The sequence below is a fragment of the Urocampus carinirostris genome, chromosome 5, assembly GCF_059441175.1.
Source record: "Urocampus carinirostris isolate Australia breed hairy pipefish chromosome 5, RoL_Ucar_1.0, whole genome shotgun sequence".
Taxonomy (NCBI): domain Eukaryota; kingdom Metazoa; phylum Chordata; class Actinopteri; order Syngnathiformes; family Syngnathidae; genus Urocampus; species Urocampus carinirostris.
Genome location: NC_142353.1, coordinates 11,489,337 through 11,507,656, shown reverse-complemented (window position 1 = coordinate 11,507,656; position 18,320 = coordinate 11,489,337). Strand labels below are relative to the sequence as shown.

At 39.2% G+C, this 18,320-nt stretch overlaps 2 protein-coding genes across 2 annotated transcripts; one reads left to right on the top strand and one right to left on the bottom strand.

The window, feature by feature from the left end:
- Positions 1-1,028: 1,028 nt before the first annotated feature.
- LOC148365224 (uncharacterized) lies at positions 1,029-7,777 on the top strand. Its single transcript, XM_088335031.1, has 6 exons — positions 1,029-1,325; positions 2,925-3,430; positions 4,535-4,655; positions 4,728-4,867; positions 7,133-7,341; positions 7,443-7,777. Exons 1-5 carry the CDS (start codon positions 1,148-1,150, stop codon positions 7,178-7,180), a joined length of 993 nt encoding a protein of 330 aa, XP_088191157.1. The 5' UTR covers positions 1,029-1,147; the 3' UTR covers positions 7,181-7,341; positions 7,443-7,777.
- Positions 7,778-8,992: 1,215 nt separating this feature from the next.
- Positions 8,993-16,553, bottom strand: LOC148365223 (mitochondrial adenyl nucleotide antiporter SLC25A25-A-like). Its single transcript, XM_088335713.1, has 10 exons — positions 16,277-16,553; positions 14,798-14,924; positions 14,633-14,720; positions 14,445-14,556; positions 12,789-12,947; positions 11,494-11,646; positions 11,300-11,407; positions 10,597-10,764; positions 10,370-10,517; positions 8,993-9,696 (listed from the first exon to the last, which is right to left on the bottom strand). Exons 1-10 carry the CDS (start codon positions 16,436-16,438, stop codon positions 9,512-9,514), a joined length of 1,410 nt encoding a protein of 469 aa, XP_088191839.1. The 5' UTR covers positions 16,439-16,553; the 3' UTR covers positions 8,993-9,511.
- Between the last annotated feature and the right edge of the window lie 1,767 nt (positions 16,554-18,320).

Genomic DNA, 18,320 nt, shown 5'->3' with positions numbered 1-18,320 from the left:
CCTTTCTTCTTTTCCCCCCTCTTTCGCTTTCTTTCTCTTTTTCTCACTCTCTCTTTCCCCCTTTCTTATCATCTGCTCTCATTTTGTCTCTTTCTAATGCCGTTTTTCCTTTTCTCATATTTTTTCTCTCTTTCTCTTTGTTTCTATGTATTTTTCCTTGCCTATTTTCCCTATGATTCTAGCCTTCTCTCACTCCCTTTTCCATATAACTCTCTCTTTTTCTCTCTTTCTTTTTCTCTCACTTTGTCACTCCCTTTCTTTCTCTTTTTCGTATTCATTATTTTCCCTTTTTTTTCTTCTCTCATTCTTTTGCTCTATTTTCACTCTATTTTTCTCCCTTTTCTTATTCCTCCTATCTCCCTTTCCCTTTCTCTCTCTATTGAGCTTTCTCCTTCTCCCTTTCTTCTCTCTCTCTTTCTCGGTATCACTTATTCTCTCTCTCTCTTTCTCTCTCTCACTCCCTCTCTCTATCTTTCTCTTTCCTTCTTAATAGGAATCATTAATGTGTGGAATCTTCATCATTTTTAAAATTACTTTGAAAGTTATCACATTATTTTTTTGTGTTTCAATTACCTTCAGTACATTTTTCACTCTCTTTATTTTTCTCACTTTTCTTCTTCCTCCTATCTCCCTTTCCCTTTATCTCTCTCTTGAGCTTTCTCCTTCTCCCTTTCTTCTCTCTCCTTCTCTCTCTCTTTCTCGGTCTCCCTTGTTCTCTCTCTCTTTCTCTCACTCCCTCTCTCTTTCTCTCACTCCCTCTCTCTATCTTTCTATTTCTCTTCCTTCTTAATAGCAATCGTCAATGTGTCGAATCTTCATCATTTTTAAAATTACTTTGAAAATGATCACATTCATTTTTTGTGTTTCAATTACCTTCACTATATTTTCAATATTATGTTATAACAAACGGAATATATTATTTAAAGGCGAATCCCAAAGCGTCTTTTAGCCGCTGTTACAAGAAACCAACAGTATGTGGCGGTAACGTGTCCTAGGCAACAGTTTATCGTTGCTACCAACCAATTACCGAAGAGAAAAAGAATAAATACAGAAGTTAGCAATAGCATAGCATCCATCGCTTCAAATAGATAAAAGCTCTTATTTCAAGTGTCATTCCCGTCGTGCTCGGACGATATTCAAGGTGAAAATGCTGAAAGAGTTGGTGAGGGAGCGTCTGATTGCGGCCGCAGATGAAATTTTCGGATTGTTCGAGAAAACAATCGCCTCGTACGAAGAGCAGCTTCGGCAAGCGAGAGAGGAGAACCAGCGACAGCGGCAGCAAATTGAGGCTGTCAGGACGAGTCCAATCATGCTTTCCGGCCAAGGTATGCCACGTCATCATATGTTTAACATAAATAACGATCATGAGGAAAGAAGCTTTCTTTTAGACTGGGGGATACCGACGTTGTTAATGCTGAGAGTTACTTTTGTGTTCCTGATATGAATTTCTATTATAAATTATATTATTACTGAATATTGTTATTACCAGGTTGTAATCAATATAAATCGTGTTTATTTGTGACATCCTCAATCACAAGAAGTCTCAAAGGGCTGTACAGACATTGCACATACACCATCAACATGAAATAAAGGTAATAACAGAATGTTTGGTTGACAGCTTCCTGAGGTCAACATCATCCATAAGCTAATATAAATTAAAACACTTCCACTGAAGTTGCAGATCAAATCTCATAGGGAAGAGCATTCCACAGCCCACAGCCTGGATGGAGCACTCTCAAACTTTCTGATTTCTTCTTGGCTCTTGGAATCAAATAGGCTCAGCCACGCATTTCAACATCCACCTTGTATTAGGATGCTGAGTGATTTACATATATGAATTATAGGACAATTCCGATTAAACTTTGGGGTCAATGATTTCTCATGGTAGGTAGACCTCCACTTTCTTAGAAAATCACAATGACCCATCACTGGTGAGCTATTGGTCTGTAGAGCTACTATTCTGTTCCAGATTAACGCAAAGGAATACCAGTGATGTGAAAAATAACGTGCTTTCTATTTTATTACTATGCTATCATCTCGTTATTACCAGGTTTAAATTATTAGAAGTAGGGTTAAAATTGGTCAATCAAGCGTTTTAACATCTGCCTTGTATTGATGCACAAATAAACATGACTTGACTTGACTCAATTTGTATAGCCCTTAATCACAAAGAGTCTCAAAGGGCTTCACAAATCAAAGACTATTGCAAACTACAGACTATTCTGACACCATCCCCTCATCTAAAACCTACATGAGGGCTAATAATACACATATTATCAACATAAAATATAGGTTATTCATATGCTATGGAATAGAAGTGTGTTTTAAGCTTAGATCTAAACATTTCCACTGAGGTTGCAGATCGAATCTCATGGGGAAGGGCATTCCACAGCACCGGGGCCCGAATGGAGAACTTTCTCGAACATGCGGATCTCTTCTTGGCTCTTGGGATCACTAGTAGACCAGCGTTTTCAGAGCGAAGGCTCCGGAACAACAGAACCTTAAAATCACATCTTAAGCTAACAGGGAGCAAATGCAGGTTAGCTAAAATCGGGGTAATGTGATCAAACTTTCTTGTCTTAGTTAAAAGCCTTGCTGCAGCATAGGATGACAATAAAACTACACTAACACAACAAAAATACTACAACATAAACACTACTACAGAAATACTACCAAAAATACTGCTACAAAATATTCATATAGAAGTACTTGTCCCATGCTGATCATGGTTTTTCTGTGATGAGTGCATTTTGAATCCCAAGGGTTTAAGCTTTCCAATTATATGTGGCAGGATATATTTCAGTGACTGGTGACGATGTGAAGACACGACTTTGTTTATCAATAGTCTGTCGGCGTAACATTAAAGAGTTTTATTATTTCAGTAATTGAATACAGAATGGCGCATGTGTCTTTCTTTCCTGCAGACGAGGAGCCTCTGACTGCCTGTCAAGAAGAACCTTCATTTCAGGCGCAGTCGGGGACCTCCATCCTTCCCCGGAATAAGACCCCCACCGTCAAAAGGGAACAAGAAAGTTTCGTTATAAGTAAATTGCAAGCTGCCAGCGTCTCCATAGAAGGCGAAGACGATCGAGACGGATCGCCTCAGTTTCATCAAAGCGGAGGACATCTGGAAGCGCCTGACGATTATTTTGCCCCGCTTTCCTTTAGCGAGGACGACGACATGGAAGAGGAATCAAGAGATGCCGTCACACACGGGCCTCATCAGCGCCTACTTCGGGTTTACAGACCCATACCTCGCCTCCGTGCAGGTACAACGTTGCGGAAAAGTCCGGCCCCCGAAGCTGCTGCCGCCTCTCCCAGTCACGAGGAACCAGCGGAAAAAAATCAACAAACCTTCGATTTTGAGGAAAGGACGAGACGGAGTTCAGCTGTGTGGGAGCATTTTGATCTTGTATCAGCAATAAGGGTATTTATTTTTATTTTTATAAGAGGTGGGTTTTGGGGTTTTTAAGGGTTATTGTTCTATCTTCGTTATTCATTATCCATTATCGGTTATCGGTCAGTTCATAATACGCTACAAAGCCTAGAAGCCGGGACACTTACTCTCAGCCAAAAGGCCAAGCTAAGGTCCTAGCCCTAAAGCCTTGCTGCGATCATTGCGAATGCACCGTTCCCGGAGGTACTGCAATACCGGGCCGATGCGTGGAGTGGACAGAGCAAGCGCCAATGGTCAAAATCTTACCCCTAGACCATTAGTGTTACAGATGACTTACAAAAAGCTTCTATTTTAATTCATTATCACACTATTTTCACTCACGGTACCAGCAACAAATGTTAGAGAATGGAGAAAACAGAAAGCCGTCCTGAAAGGTATAAATAAACGCAAAAAAGCATGACAAGGTAAATAACTATCTGATGATTAATCGGACTTTGCGCCAATGCAGAGGGGGAGGAGAAGGGGACAGTAGATTAAAAATGAAACATTTTAAAGCTTGCAACGATTGCCTTGCCTTTAAAGATTTCAGTTCTTTGATCGCCTCTTATCCTTAATAAGTGTCCTAATTGTTGATTGGTTCCAGCCATATTTCTTAGCGAGGCTATGCCTTCTTCGTAGTTCTTGATAATAGCAAGCTTCATTTCCATGCTTATCATATTTTTGCTTCTCCCTTAAGCATCACTGCAAGCCTTAGGACCCATAGCGAATAAATATAGCTCGAAAAGTACTGTATTCAAGTTTTTACAGAGTACATGAGATTCCGAACTAAGTGAGAAAGAGGAAGGCATTGTGGGAGGTAGTTCAGCCAATCGGCATTTTATAATGCCGTGATGCAAACTAAAAGCAGACAAGGATCTTATAAAATGTTGACCAACAGCAGACAGAATATTAGAAATGTAACTTCCCATGTGCTAACATGAAATTTGTAGTTTTTTGAGCACACAAAATAATTCGTTGTATGGTGGGGAAAATGTCATAAAGAGGGGGGGGGCTGAAAAAACATCCCATATTAACCCTAATGGGGGGACTATAGTTCGCGGTCTACAAGCTCTGCTTTCCAAAAACCTTGAAATAATAAAATGTCGCATTTGCCACACCGAACTGTCGTACTTCAACAAAAGCTCGTCCTCCATGCTGAGACATTTCCGTGCCAGGCATGACCACGACGAGTTCTCGAACCCGGTCCGAGCTCCCAAAGGTATTTGCTCATCCACTTGACGGACGAGAAATGCTTTTTTTTTTTACCGTTTGTGTTTCCCCTGAAAAACAGCCTCCAGGCAACACGCATTGGACCAGGCGGTTCTAAATTTCATTATCAAGGAATCGCAACCCCTCAGCATTGTGGAGAGCGCCGGCTTCAGGGAACTGCTTCAGGCCCTTGAACCGTCCTACATTTTACCTAGCAGGAAGGTTTGTCTACTGCAGTGCTTCTCGATTATTTTTGTCACTCCCTTCCTCGAAAGAAGAAATCCAGGAGGCGCAAAACAATAAAATGCGAATAAACATTTTAACTCTTTAGTGCTATGGAGAAATGATAAAGTGCAAAAACAATTAACTATTTACAATTCTTTTTCAACCAATTTATCCCCTGAAATTCACTCAAAAAATAAAAATAAGTAAAACAAAACGCACAATATCCGCAGTCTATAAGATTGAAAGATCGAATGCACTCTTATTCAGAGCAATATGATTTGAATGAGTTAAAATATTGCTAATTTTTCTGCTTTTTATACATACAGTATTTTCTTTTTGTCCTCCGTATTAAACTGAATTATTACCCAACAACTATAGGGCCCTTTCCGTTTTTATAAACAAGCGTGACGTAGCCGAGCTGGGCGTTCATTGTTGAAGCAGAATGGCAGAATTCATGTCAGTTTACAGCAGCCCATTGACACAAAAAGATAGTAGGTCATAGATATGAATAGCTTAAATAACAATCAACTCATTTCAATGATCAGGAATTACTTCATAGCGTGTCCGAATAAAAAATATTTCTGCCCAGCACAAAACGGTTTGCTCAGTCATCTTTTTCTAGTGTTACCTTTTTGTCAGGCCAAGAATTATCAGGGAAACTGTTACCGTGTTGCCCATCCGAGCCTCATCATTGGAGTGAGGGGCCGAGTTCCTGGGCTTTTGTCCCCATTGTCCAAGGGGGCAAAGGCTATCCAGAGCCCCCCTTTGGGCCACTGTCTTGGAAGCAAGAGCAAAGAAAGTTCCCGCCTGCCCATTTTAAATGCCGAAGAGGTCAAAGTTCTCTGTTGATGCTTTTCAACATAAAGTTCTCCAATTGACTGATTTTATTGAAATACACAACAAAATAAACCTCTTGCATGAATCATGACATGGGCACCTAATTAATCTTCTGGTTACATATGCACACTTTGGTGGTTCAAATCTTTATTATACAGCTAGAGAGTCTGGTCATTTCCTTTAGATCAGGTGTGTCAAACTCATTTTAACTCGGGGGCCACACGATAGAACAAACATTCTGTCGGGGGCCAGACTAGTAGATGAAAGAGAAAGAAAAAGGGAGATAAAGAAATAAGAGAAAGAGGGAGGGAAAAGGATAGAGGGCGGGACAAAGAAAGAGAGAGAGGGATAGGGCGTGAGAAGCAAAAGAGATAAAAAGAGAAGTCGTGAGAGAGGGGGGAAAGAAAGGGAATGGAAGAAAGAAATCCAAAGAGAAATAGAAAGACAGAAGGAGAGAAAATAAAGCGCGAAGGGTAGGAAGAGAGAAAAGGAAAAAGGAAGTTAGAGCAAAAGAAGTTAAAAAGACACACAGAGAGAAAGAGACAAAGAGCATCAAAGGAAGAGAAAGAGAGACACAGAGAGTGAAAGAGAAATATTGGGAGAAAAGGGGTGGAAAAAAAGGACAGAGAGAGAAAAAGAAATACAAGTAGTGTCTTTGTTTGAGGCAATTTTCTTTGGCAACATCAAATTGACATTTTAACCTGCAGCTTGTTTTTCTCTTGCGCTTCTCTGAGTGTTGTCTCGCAGGCCTGACTTGGCCCGCAGGCTGCCTGTTTGACACCTGTGCTTTAGATGAAGGGGCCCTGGTGTGCCTTGCTTCTGTGTGATTGATTATGAGTCTTTGAGGTTTAAGTCAGTGGTTGGAAATGGTTAGGGGAAATGTATTGGTAGCAGTGTAGTCTCCTACATTTATAATGTATATTACGAAAAGGAAGTACTTTTTAAATGAATGATTAACTGAAGGCCTTCATTGTCCTCATTCAAGCATGACTAAATTTGAGGGCTTCTCCTTCTAGTGCAAGTAAAAAAAATTAAAAGTTAAACATGTGCAAAAGGATCCATTGTTAATGAACAATATATTGATGACATGTGATTAATGTGTGTATATTGACAGTTACACAAAACATTATGCTCAGAAATGATTTAATTTTGTTATATCAAATTTTTTATTTAGGGGTTCCAGGTTAAAAATGCATTAGCTACGCACTAACATGTTTCTATCCCCCGCTATACGGCAATTTCACTTTACGACCCACACCTCAGAATGGAATCATGGCGTATCCTGGGGTTCTACTTTGTTTTTTTTTGGTTCTTGAGAGACAAATATATATTTGTATCCATTCCATAACCCTAAATAACTATTGTTAGCCACGCTAAACCGATATTTTGTTGTAGCTTACATCTTTTTTCCCCATTCCTTTCCAGATCGTCAAAGAAGTGGGGCCACCAATCATAAAGAGCGAGCAAGAGTGAAAACTGGAGTTCAGCAAGCCACAAATATGTGGACAGACTCCTTGTATGACAGCTTGCGGAGTTGTCACCATGACAACTGTCTGTTTTTGGGAATGCCAAGTCAAATGTGCCAACCGTGACCCAGCCTGGACTTCCGCATACGACATTGAATCCTGCTTCTGGCACGTTATTCCTTATTACATATATTCATTAATTTGCCTGAAAAATGTGCATTGACTTGTAATAGATGAACTGAAGTTAAATGCCATTTTTATGTTTTTAGGGAACCTGTGGCGGCACGATGACAACATATGGCAGGCAGACCACGAGCCCTGCAACTTTAGTAATTGTCCAAGTATAGAAAGACACAGCAGAAAAATGTATATGAAAATTCTGTCCGGAATACAGCTGAACAATTCCAAGTTTGAAAAAAGATACGAGGAAAGGGTTGGACGTAACAAGGAGCAGAATAAAAAGTGGCCCATACGGAATAGATAACAACTTCGTTTTTGATTTGTTTGATAAAGGGAACTGTCTCAGAAAATGAGAATATTGTGATAGTTTATTTTTTGTCATGCAATTATAAAAACAAAGGTCATACATTCTGGATTCATTACAAATCAAGTGGCCCCAAGTCTTTTATATTTTGATTGTGCAAATAATTGCAAAATCTCAAATATTCCATATTAGGTAGACTAATCCATTAACAGCAATATTGAAATCGGAAGTTTAATATTTCAGTTGCTTTGTAATATATCCAGAATTGAAATTACATTACAGAAAATACTTTCACAATCTTTAAATATTCAGGGACTGGAGTATTTTGCTTTTTTTCCCCCCAACATCCATCCATCCATTATCTGCACCGCTTGACCTCAGTAGGGTCGCGGGGGTGCTAGAGCCCATCAGCCAGTCGCAGGGCACAGAGAGACAGACAACTCGCTCGCTCATTCACACCTGGGGACAATTTAGACCAGCCAATCCACCTGAAATGCATGTCTTTGGAATGTGGGAGGAAACCGGAGCGCCCGGAGGAAACCCACGCAAGCACGGGGAGAACATGTAAACTCCACACAGGAAGGTTCGATCTCATGACCTCAGAACTGCGCCGCTGTGCTCCCCTTCCTCCAACATATTTATTGCAAATACTTTTTCAGAATATTATTAATAGAATCTAGCAGAGATTAGCTTCAAACATCTCAAAGCCAACCACAAAAGCTCTTATAGATGTATAAAAACAAAGTTTATCGTTTTATATTCATATACATGTATTGCTTTTTTTGCACTTGTGGTCAAGTACGTGTATCTGATCTTTAAGAAAATAGTGTTCCAATGGTATTTTCTGTAATGCCGTTAGAGAAATACATTGATTTATCAACTACTGAAATATTTTAAGTCTTCTGTTTTAATGTGACTGATTATGGTGAAAACATCCAATTTGAAAATTAGACAAACTATACTCTGATTGTAAACCACACTATTTAAATAAATGGCTTACTCTAATTGGATTTATTGACTCCAGAAGATTGTCTTTTTATTTGTATTGCAGAATCTAAGGCGCTTTCATAAATTCTCATTTTTAGGTGCGGTCAAAACTAATGTATTTAATGTTTCTTTACCTGTTTGTAAGTTATCAATGTACAAAGTTGTAGATCATGTACAGGGATTTTTATGAATTGTCAAAAGGACAATTTCCTTTTGTAAAGAGTTTTAAAACAACTAAAAATCTTCTGAAAATGTTCTCGTCCATGTCATGATTTTAAATCCCATGACCAATCATCGGCATTTCATAAACCAGCACATTTCACAATGCATTACACAAGACAAAACACATTTGATTTTTAAAAATTGCATTTATTTGCATGAAAATAGATCTTCAAAAAATACTAAAAACAAAAAAGTCATCCCTGTAATATCTGGACTGCTGTGACGTTTTTCCTCACAAGGTTTAAAGTGCAAAAAGTCGTTTTTTTTTTAAGTCAAGCCCTTGTTGCACTGTAAAAATAGTAACACTTGTGACTTCTTTAACCTGAGCTGAACATTACAACAATTCTGCGGTTCAACCCGCAGTGATAACAAGGCCGCTCTTTAAATAGCACAATTTGTCTCTCAAACACAGAGAGCTCGATCTCGGCGCTTCTCATTTAAAACAATAAATAGCGGTTGGAAATAAATAGTGTGTGGCAGCGAAGAAAACAAATTGTGCAAAGTGTTCAGACTCCGTTTGGTCCTCGAGTCGCTTACGCAACCGTAACGATTAGCAGCGTCTCATCTTTCGTCAGCTGACATTCACAGAATGATTTGTGATTTTCGAACCCCGTGGTGGGAGCTTGGGATTCTGTGGTTTTTAGTTCAGCGCGAGGACACGCCGAGCTGCGTCTTGATGTTCTCGTACACGACGTAGCTGATGCTGACGGCCGGGATCACCTTGAGGAAGTTTGGCGCCAGACCCCGGTAGAGGCCCGTCGGGCCTTCCGCCTGCAAGATCTGCCTAAAGAGCGCAGACATGCTCGCTTGCTGCCCGCTGCCTGTCGCAGCTGCAAATGCATAACAAAAATTCATTTTGATTGAAAACGAACACTTAGTTTATAAATCATTTCACTTAAAATGTGTATTCAGAGACACGACAGACATCCAATTTACATATCTCATTAAATCAGTGGTTCTCAAATACAGAGCTGGTACAACTTTTTCATGGCCTAATTCAAGCACTTTCAAGGCCAATTTTCCCACTACCTTCAAAAGGAAGAAATTCAGCACAGATCAAAAGAACAATTTTTGGGGCCGTCTTTGATGACTAAAATAAAGTCAGTATCTTGCTACTACGACATACTTTGTGCTATTTTAAGCTGTTCCTAACAATGACCTACGATCTTTTTGTGTCAGTGGGCTGCTATAAACTGACGTGAATTCTGCTGTTCTGCTTAAACAATGCACCCGCAGCTTGGCTGCATCACATTTGGTAAACACGGGAAAAGGTTTTGTATAATACAGTTTTTGGGTAGACATGCGAATATTTAATTTAATATTTCATGTGCATTTCAGGCATCCTCTGAAATACATGGAATTACTGATTGCTAAATAATTTCGTGCCCGGTTTTGTTATTATTGATGATATATCATTAAAAAAAGAACCCATCTGTTTTTTGAACATTTTAGAAGTAGTACTTTCCCACTAGTATTTGATTTTTTTTGGTGTCCCAGCCTCACCTTGAGCTTGCATGCGCGTCCTGACGAGCGCTAGCGGGTAACTTGCTAGCTGGCCGCACGTGCTGGACACGGTACCGCATGCAAGGAGAACCAATACACCAGGGTCCTTGGCAGGCCCATACTGCTGCACGTAGCTGTTCTTCAAAGTCTGGCGATATCAGATGGTAAGACGTGAGCAACGGAAAGGGCAGAGTAGAAAGAAACTTGAGCGCTGTAGTGATGCTCACCTCATACACTGCGAGGTCGATGCCGGCGTATGGGATGATTCCAAGCATGTTGGGCACATAACCTTTGTAGAACGCCGCCAGGCCTTCTCTGCGGAAAATCTGCTTGGCACAGTCACCGATGCCCGAATACTGACCGGTTGTCCTCAGAGCTAGACGTGTTTTTAAAACCTACAGCAGAGCAAAACATTAACATTTTCCATTATTCAGCGTCCATACACCTTTGTGCACCATCAAATTCAAGTACTTTTGTTTTATTTATAGAAATTGATATTTTTGCGTGTTTTTCAGAAGATCTGTGTCTTAAGTAGTCAATATTCGCAAAACATATGAAATTACTAAATGATTTGGTGCATAATGTTTTATCATTATTCACATTCAAAACAAATCTGAAGCCATTTGGGAGCCGAAAGAGCCAGCTCTTCTCAGTGAGCCGAGCCAAAAGAGACAGTTTTGTACATAGAGCTGTCCTTTTGGATGCGACCAGTAGGGGGAAGTGATGCTTCACATAACGCCATAATGAAAAGCCACCAGAGCAGGCTTTATTTTCACACACTTTCTCTACATTTATAGTTGGGTCCACAGAGTCAGACTGCCAAAAACATGGCAATGTCAACAATTTCAAGCACTTCGACCAAAATTCAAGAATTTTCCTGATATTGAAAACAATATAGCACCCTTACGAGCCCTGCTCATGATTTCTCACCTCCATAGGATAGATGGCACTCTGGGCAATAACACCGGCCAGAGATCCGGCCACGAAGCGTTCGACAATGCTCAGAGTCTGCTTGTCGCTGCCAATGAGACGTTTGATCTACAGCGGGAAATCGGACACGTCAGTATACTTCAGATTCAATCTACGGGTTGATGGGCGAGTTACGGGGTGATGAGTGCTTGTACCTGCTCGTAGGCCATAAACTTGAGGGCCGACTCGGGCGCGATCTTGATGACGTTGATGCCGTTGCCTCGCCACAGTGAGCGCACGCCTCCCTCTTTGATCATCTGCATCAGGCCACTCATGATGCACATGTTGTTGCTTCTGGAGCCGTACACCTAGAGAGATGACACTTTGTTGGATCTTTGAACTTATGTTAACAATCGAGTTGTTTAAATAACTGGTTTAAGCAGTTTCTAACATGTCAACAGTGAACCACCGGACCACAGGGAGTAAAGTTTGAGCTTGGGATACACCATCCCCAGATTGGAACATTTGGACTTTACGGTGGGGAATAGGTTTTTAGCGCCTCTTTATTGCATTTTCCCCCACTATATGACACTTTTGAGTCCCCAAAGACTATGGCTCCAAGATGCCAGTTTGCAATTAGCTTGCATCAAAATATCATGAAAATGCCAGAATGCTATCGGCTGAAGTCCCTCCCACAATGCCATTATCTACTTTCAGTTTCAGCTTCGTAAAAACTTTGAACGTTGGTGGAAAAAAAAAAAACAATATGTTTGTACCTTATTTATTAAAAAAAAAAAATCTTTCAATTATCAAGAAAAACAAAAAAGGCACGCGAATAGCTACCCATGCGAAGTTAAATGGCTGTAACCAACAGACAATCAGGACTTATTAATAGGGAGGCGATTAAAGCAAAGAAATTTTGTAAGAGCACAACAATACTTGCAAGTGGAATTTTTAAAATTGCTTTCATATTTAATCTACAGTGGCCGTCTTATTCCACTGACCAGGTCAAATCACATCACACCAAAGGTAAATGAAATGTTCTCGTTACATGTATATTTACTCATCCTTAGTCAATCATATACACATAAGCAGTACTAACTGTATACCATTATTTGAATATTTTTATTTCTGGTTTGGAACGCATTATCTAGTTACCATAGTTTTCTATCCCTTGCTATCCAGCTATTTCACTTGGCGAGCCTCATCTCAGAACGGATTCAATTTGTTTCGTTAAGCAGTCTAAGCTTCATTTCAAAATTGCTTGTGTAGAAGTTAAATACCATGTGGGTGAGAGTTGAGCTACCGGACGCCACTAAAGCAGGTGCGGACCTTCAACCCGAGAATGACGCACGCAACTCCGCGCTAAAGGTCTTAGACCTCAAACCCCAGCCAATTTAAATATTAACTTTTGTTTTACAATGAAAAGATAGAACCAATTTGCAATCGCTGACGTCAAGCGCCGATAAGATGCTCCACTTTCTCCTAAAGTTGACTGACCCCTTCTTACCTGCATCATAACTTTAACGCGGTCCAGGGGTGCCGTGCATGTCCTGGAAACTGCACCGGCTCCGCCGCCCGCTACCAAGTGACGCCACCACATGCCGCTTTGCTTCTCTTCTGTACTGAAGTCGTCAGGTACCATCAAGTTCTCTCCCACATCAAAGATCTGTACATGATACAGTGAAAATACAAACATTAAGTTTTGTAGGCATTAAATGCATGATAGTAAAATATTTAGATATTTCTATTTTCGCAAATCTAGTCAACAAGTTAGGTTGGCACGTATGTATTAGCCTTTTGGCGACAAAAAGCAGATGTTATCGCGCACCCTTTATGCACATAATTTCGGTCTCCAGAATAGTGATGAAAAAAAACATGCTTGTTTAAAAGCCGAAGTGGCAAACTTTTGTAAAACGAATATCAAATGTGATCATTGTGCTTCATTGACGCACAAATTCACGCGTTATGATAAAGTAGCCATAGACTAAAATACTAGTATCGAGTTGATTTTTTTTCTGTCTGTATTTAAAATTGCGGAACATATTTTTTAAAAAATGGTAGCATTGACAATTTTATAAACATTTCTATGTTCGGTTCTTTTAACGAAAGCGGTTTAACAATAGACCAAACCCCAAAATTAGTTAGGCTTATTCCAGTTTTTGTGCGGTTTGCAGGCTTCATTTTTAAACAAGAGCACGTCAAGCATTTTTCATACAAGGATCAAAACACACAGGCTATGCATTTGCACACTTTAATATTCTTAATTATTTCGTTGGAAACCTGGCATTTGGAAATGTTGGTTTTAAATGTGGATAAATATAGCTTTAATGAGAAGTATAATGAACTTTAGGAGTGCATATTGCTGGGTAATAGAACACACCTTTTTAGGAATTTAAGACAACTTGTTTTACTGAAGCAATTCGGGCCTAAATAAGCCACAAAACTTAAAATGTGCTTCCAAAGTTAATGCCGCTTAACCTTCATAATTGACTTTGCACATGCAAGCAGACTGAGCAGACTTGCAAATCAACCATTTGCCTTCAGTAAAATTTAACTAGGCAAGAAGATCGTGTTCCTTGTCCCCAATAAAAGGTCAGAGCGAGCGATAAGTTTGTTGTTATTGGCACCACTAAAAGATGGGCGCAATGCCAAAGTTGCTTTTTGTGGACCCCACAAGAGGCCAAAAGCACGACCCAGTCAACCAATGACCGTGACGTGCCCTCTTACAATTATCCAGATGGGCAATCGATTCAATTTGATGCTCATTAACACCACTGGTGATCGCTTCTCAACTAAACCGGTGCTTTCAGTACCAGTGACTAATTTTAAAGCGTTTACATAACCAGCACACATAATCCCAGCAGTTCCCATGCTGACGCACAGGACAGATCCCTTCCTAAGAACTGTGCCTCGTAATTGGCCCCATTAGCAGACAGGAAGGTACACTTTGGAGCATACGGGAAAAAAACACTTCTCATTTAAAAGTAGGCCATGTTATTTGAATAATAAATTTGATAATTAAAAACATGTCAAGGAGAAGTTGATACAGAGTAAGCACAAACACAAGAGACAAGACGCATACACATCATGAGTTACTATAAATACCAGGGTACAGTAACAGCAAAGACCCACAAGTCTGAGAAAGAATGGTTATGCAACCCACCGTGGAGTGCTTCCAGTATAGGATGATCTCTGGAATGCTGTCAGTCTCCTCCACCTTTGAGTATTTGCTCCATTCTTTACTGCTGATTGCTATAATTCCATTCTTATCCATACTGAAACACAAAGAAATAATAACTTCAATAAATGACCTACTAAAAAATAATGTAGATATAGAATTAAGTAAATTACCTTTTAAGGGCTTTTTCTGCAAGATGGTGTGAAATGTGTACACCGATGTCCTGGAGAGCCTGGATGAACTCTTGGCTATCCAGTCGTCCTTGAGAAGTAAAATGATTTAGTACAAAACCAGGAACGCATGGGAGTGGGGTCTGGAATCAAATATAAAACGCTCACCTGCATGCCGCCTGTCTAGTGTCTTAACCACCAGTTTCAGGTCCTTTTCATAATCGTGCAGGTAGTGCACAAACTCTTCAAAGTCCAGCTGGTCATCGGACATGTTGGGCTCTCTCCTTAAAGTTTTCTGCAGTTCACAAACAGAAAAATTAAAACAATAAAGTTTAATGAACTCTCCTTTCCCATTTAAAGTCAAGTCATCTCCCCGTGACCTATTTGTGCTGCCTTGAGTGACGCAACACCTGCTCTATCTCTGTCCCAAAGGCCGCAAAAGCCCTGCCAACACCGGTAATCCTGTCTGAAACTAAATTAAGAGTAGGTTGCCGACTAACACGGCAACTAGACCTGACCGGCAGGGAAATATCACACGAAAGAACAGGGAACCACCTTTGTGCAAGAAAGTCTCCTGCTGCAAAGGCAAACATTGCCTCCAAATTATTTGGCCAGGGAAACTGAACATGAATTGCTATGTTTAGCTTTTAACAAAAAAAATAAAAATAAATAAATTAAAAAAAAAATGCAGGGGACATTAGCATCGTGCTCTGCATACTGATTGGCTAGACCATCAGTTCACATAGGTGATTTAAGATATTGAGGGTACAGTGGTTAATTGCAATAAGAAAGGTTTATACAGTACCTTTGTTAAACAAATGTTTCGATTTTATTATTTAATTATATTAATAAATTGTCATCAACTTCCAATAATAAATGTAATGATATTGACAGTCCCCGCGACCCTACTGAGGATAAGCGGTGCAGATAATTGATGGATATTTGACAATTGTGTATTTTTTTACATTTATACAAGCCTGTAAAATATATTTTCCTCTGGTTGCTATGTATAATAAGCTATTTATTTTATTAAACGAAAGTTTCAACTTCAAAGATTTTGCATATCACGTCCCACCCCCGAATGTAACACTTGCGATAAAATAAGGTTAACCATATACTATGTCCCTCATAAAAAAATGTTAATTCCAATCAATTACACAATACACTAATAAGAAAATAAACACGCTTGTCTGATGTACAAAAATCACTTAAACAAATGGCACTTTTTAATTTTGATAGCGTAATTTCTTAATCTGGTGAATTTATAAAGCGCCCTGTGACGTCACCACCCACTATGAATGGAGCGTACCGGCAAATTCCTCGCATGGGAGGACTCCCGCCCCCACGCTGTAAAGTGTTTAAAGAGGTCCGATAAAAAACGATTTTTACAGTCAAATATAGTTTTCTAAAACAATAAAATGTTTACACAAATAGCTAGAATTCGAATGAAAGAACTCGACTGAAGCGCGCGGAGCTTTGCGGCCTAGTCGTAAGGCTTCACGCTAACAGCTAAGCTAAACCAGCCGGCGCCCATACAGTATCAATCGGTTAACATAATCGATTTATTACTTGTATTATTACGGACTGAATTGTGGGTAAACATTTACACAGTACAAATAATAAGTATAATATCAATTTGTTTCTCACCTTTCGCCATCGTTGGTAGGTGGAATATTCCTGAGACGGAAGGAACACGCTCAGTTTATTAAAGAGCGAGTTGAGTTCGCTGGGAAGTCCATTAGATTCGAAGTAATCCACTTCTACCGGGTCAGAGTTGGACACGGGTACGTAAAGGCACAGGGCAAGCATGTTTAATTGGAAATTAAAGCAGAATAAATAAATGAATAAATAGAGGAGGGATTAGCGAACTACTCCTTCCCATGGACGAACGAAATGCCGGTGAGTCACGAGAAGCCGGCTTCTATCGAATGTCTCAATGCCGCGCCCATTAGGTAATAGTATCTTATTATTGGCTGTTTTGGTCGTCTGTATTTACTACTAGCCAATTAAAAAGCTTCTTCATTGACTGGCTTTGCTTGGTCCCGCCTTGTAGTTGGATCAGGAAGTGGATTTATTAGACCAATAGTATGCACACTTACGTGTAGCGTGTCAATGATTAACCAATCAGATGTGTTCGTTTATTCAAACGCTGCCCATAGCAGCCTGGTTGGTGATTGGCGGCATAAGAATTAGAATTGAGTTTTTGCCATTGATAAAAATGTAGTGAAATCGTGTACAAGATAAGACGTGACACTCCAGAACAAACATGTAATAAAAAACTTAAAATTAAAAAATAGGACAGAAATAATATTGTCATTGTAAAAATTAGTATATTTTATGTTGATAATATGTGTATTATTTGCCCTCATGTAGGTTTTAGATGAGGGGGATGACTTGACCTGACTAGAACTAGAACCATACCTGTCAACCTCCAAAGCTCCATGCTCTTACAAACTGTCGGATTTTCCCTTACAAAAACAAAATAATCTTACACCATTTTTTTTCAAACGTGTTTATTTATGTAGTTTAACATCTTATATTGTACGTGTGTTTCGTTATATCATATACTAGTATATTGGTAATTAACATTTTGTGAGATACTAAGTTGCTCGACATAAATGAGGTCTATTATTAAAAAAAGTTCAAAAATTAAGTAGCTTGGACATTCACTGTAGAAGGAAAAACTCATGCGAAATACATTTTCCCATTCAAATGAGTAATTAATTGTCTGCATTAAATTATTGTTGGTAATAAATTGATTAAAGGGATAATCACAATCCTGTCTTTTTTCATTTTTTCTTTTATACTTCCTTTTTCTTCTTAACTTCTTTATACAACATGATTCGTAATATAATGCATCAAAGCAAATGAGCCGTTTGAGAGCCGGCTCTCTTTAATGAGTTGAGCCGAAAAAGCCAGTTCTCTAAAAAGAGACGGACTTTCTTTCACTACACAACTACCACATGGATGCAATGGGAAATCCCTAGGCGGCAGACGCATGCGCACAGTAGCATCAAACCGCTCGCTTTGTTTGCGACGAAAAAAAACGATACAGAGATAGAGGCTACCGTGGCAGACTCGTTTGACTTGTACGTCGCGCACGTCTTAAAATGCATAATAAATGTACTTTGTACGGTAAAAACGTACAGGTTGACAGGTATGTAGAACTGCCTTTATTGTCATTGATATCAACCTTGTGAAACATTGTGTGCGACGAGATTAGACATGGCACCCTAGGGTGAAACATGTGACATTGAAGAGAAAAAGGATAAAGACAATCAGAATAAATACAAAAAAAAACACAGTGCTTAGAAAAACTGGCCTAAGTTATAATAATAATAATAATAATAATATTAATAATAATAATAATGCAATGAAGAAGACTGGTGCATCGTAACAATAGTACAATAAATATAAGTGTAATAACATTTAGCAGCAGCAATAAAAAAAAAACAATATGCACAACCAAATGCCAACTCAATATTTTTTTTTTCATTTTAACTCAGATTAAGAACACAAAATTTAAGCACCAACTACTTATCAATAAAAAATCAGATACTCAAACTACACACAACAGAATGCAACTCAACAGAGGGGTAAAACGTTAAAAAGCATCAAACAGAAATAACGCTGTCAAAAATGAAAACCAAATAATATTAAATGAATTCAAAATCATTCAAAAATACTTGAC

Bases quoted from the DNA above. Each gene is read 5' to 3' on its own strand.
- LOC148365224 (XM_088335031.1), top strand. From the start codon at position 1,148: ATGCTGAAAGAGTTGGTGAGGGAGCGTCTGATTGCGGCCGCAGATGAA. The intron at 1,326-2,924 runs GTATGCCACGTC...TCTTTCCTGCAG, and splicing joins AATCATGCTTTCCGGCCAAG to ACGAGGAGCCTCTGACTGCC. The intron at 3,431-4,534 runs TTTATTTTTATT...CTTGAAATAATA, and splicing joins TTGTATCAGCAATAAGGGTA to AAATGTCGCATTTGCCACAC.
- LOC148365223 (XM_088335713.1), bottom strand. From the start codon at position 16,438: ATGCTTGCCCTGTGCCTTTACGTACCCGTGTCCAACTCTGACCCGGTA. The intron at 14,557-14,632 runs GTAATTTACTTA...TTTGTGTTTCAG, and splicing joins GCAGAAAAAGCCCTTAAAAG to TATGGATAAGAATGGAATTA. The intron at 10,518-10,596 runs GTGAGCATCACT...TGATATCGCCAG, and splicing joins TCGACCTCGCAGTGTATGAG to ACTTTGAAGAACAGCTACGT.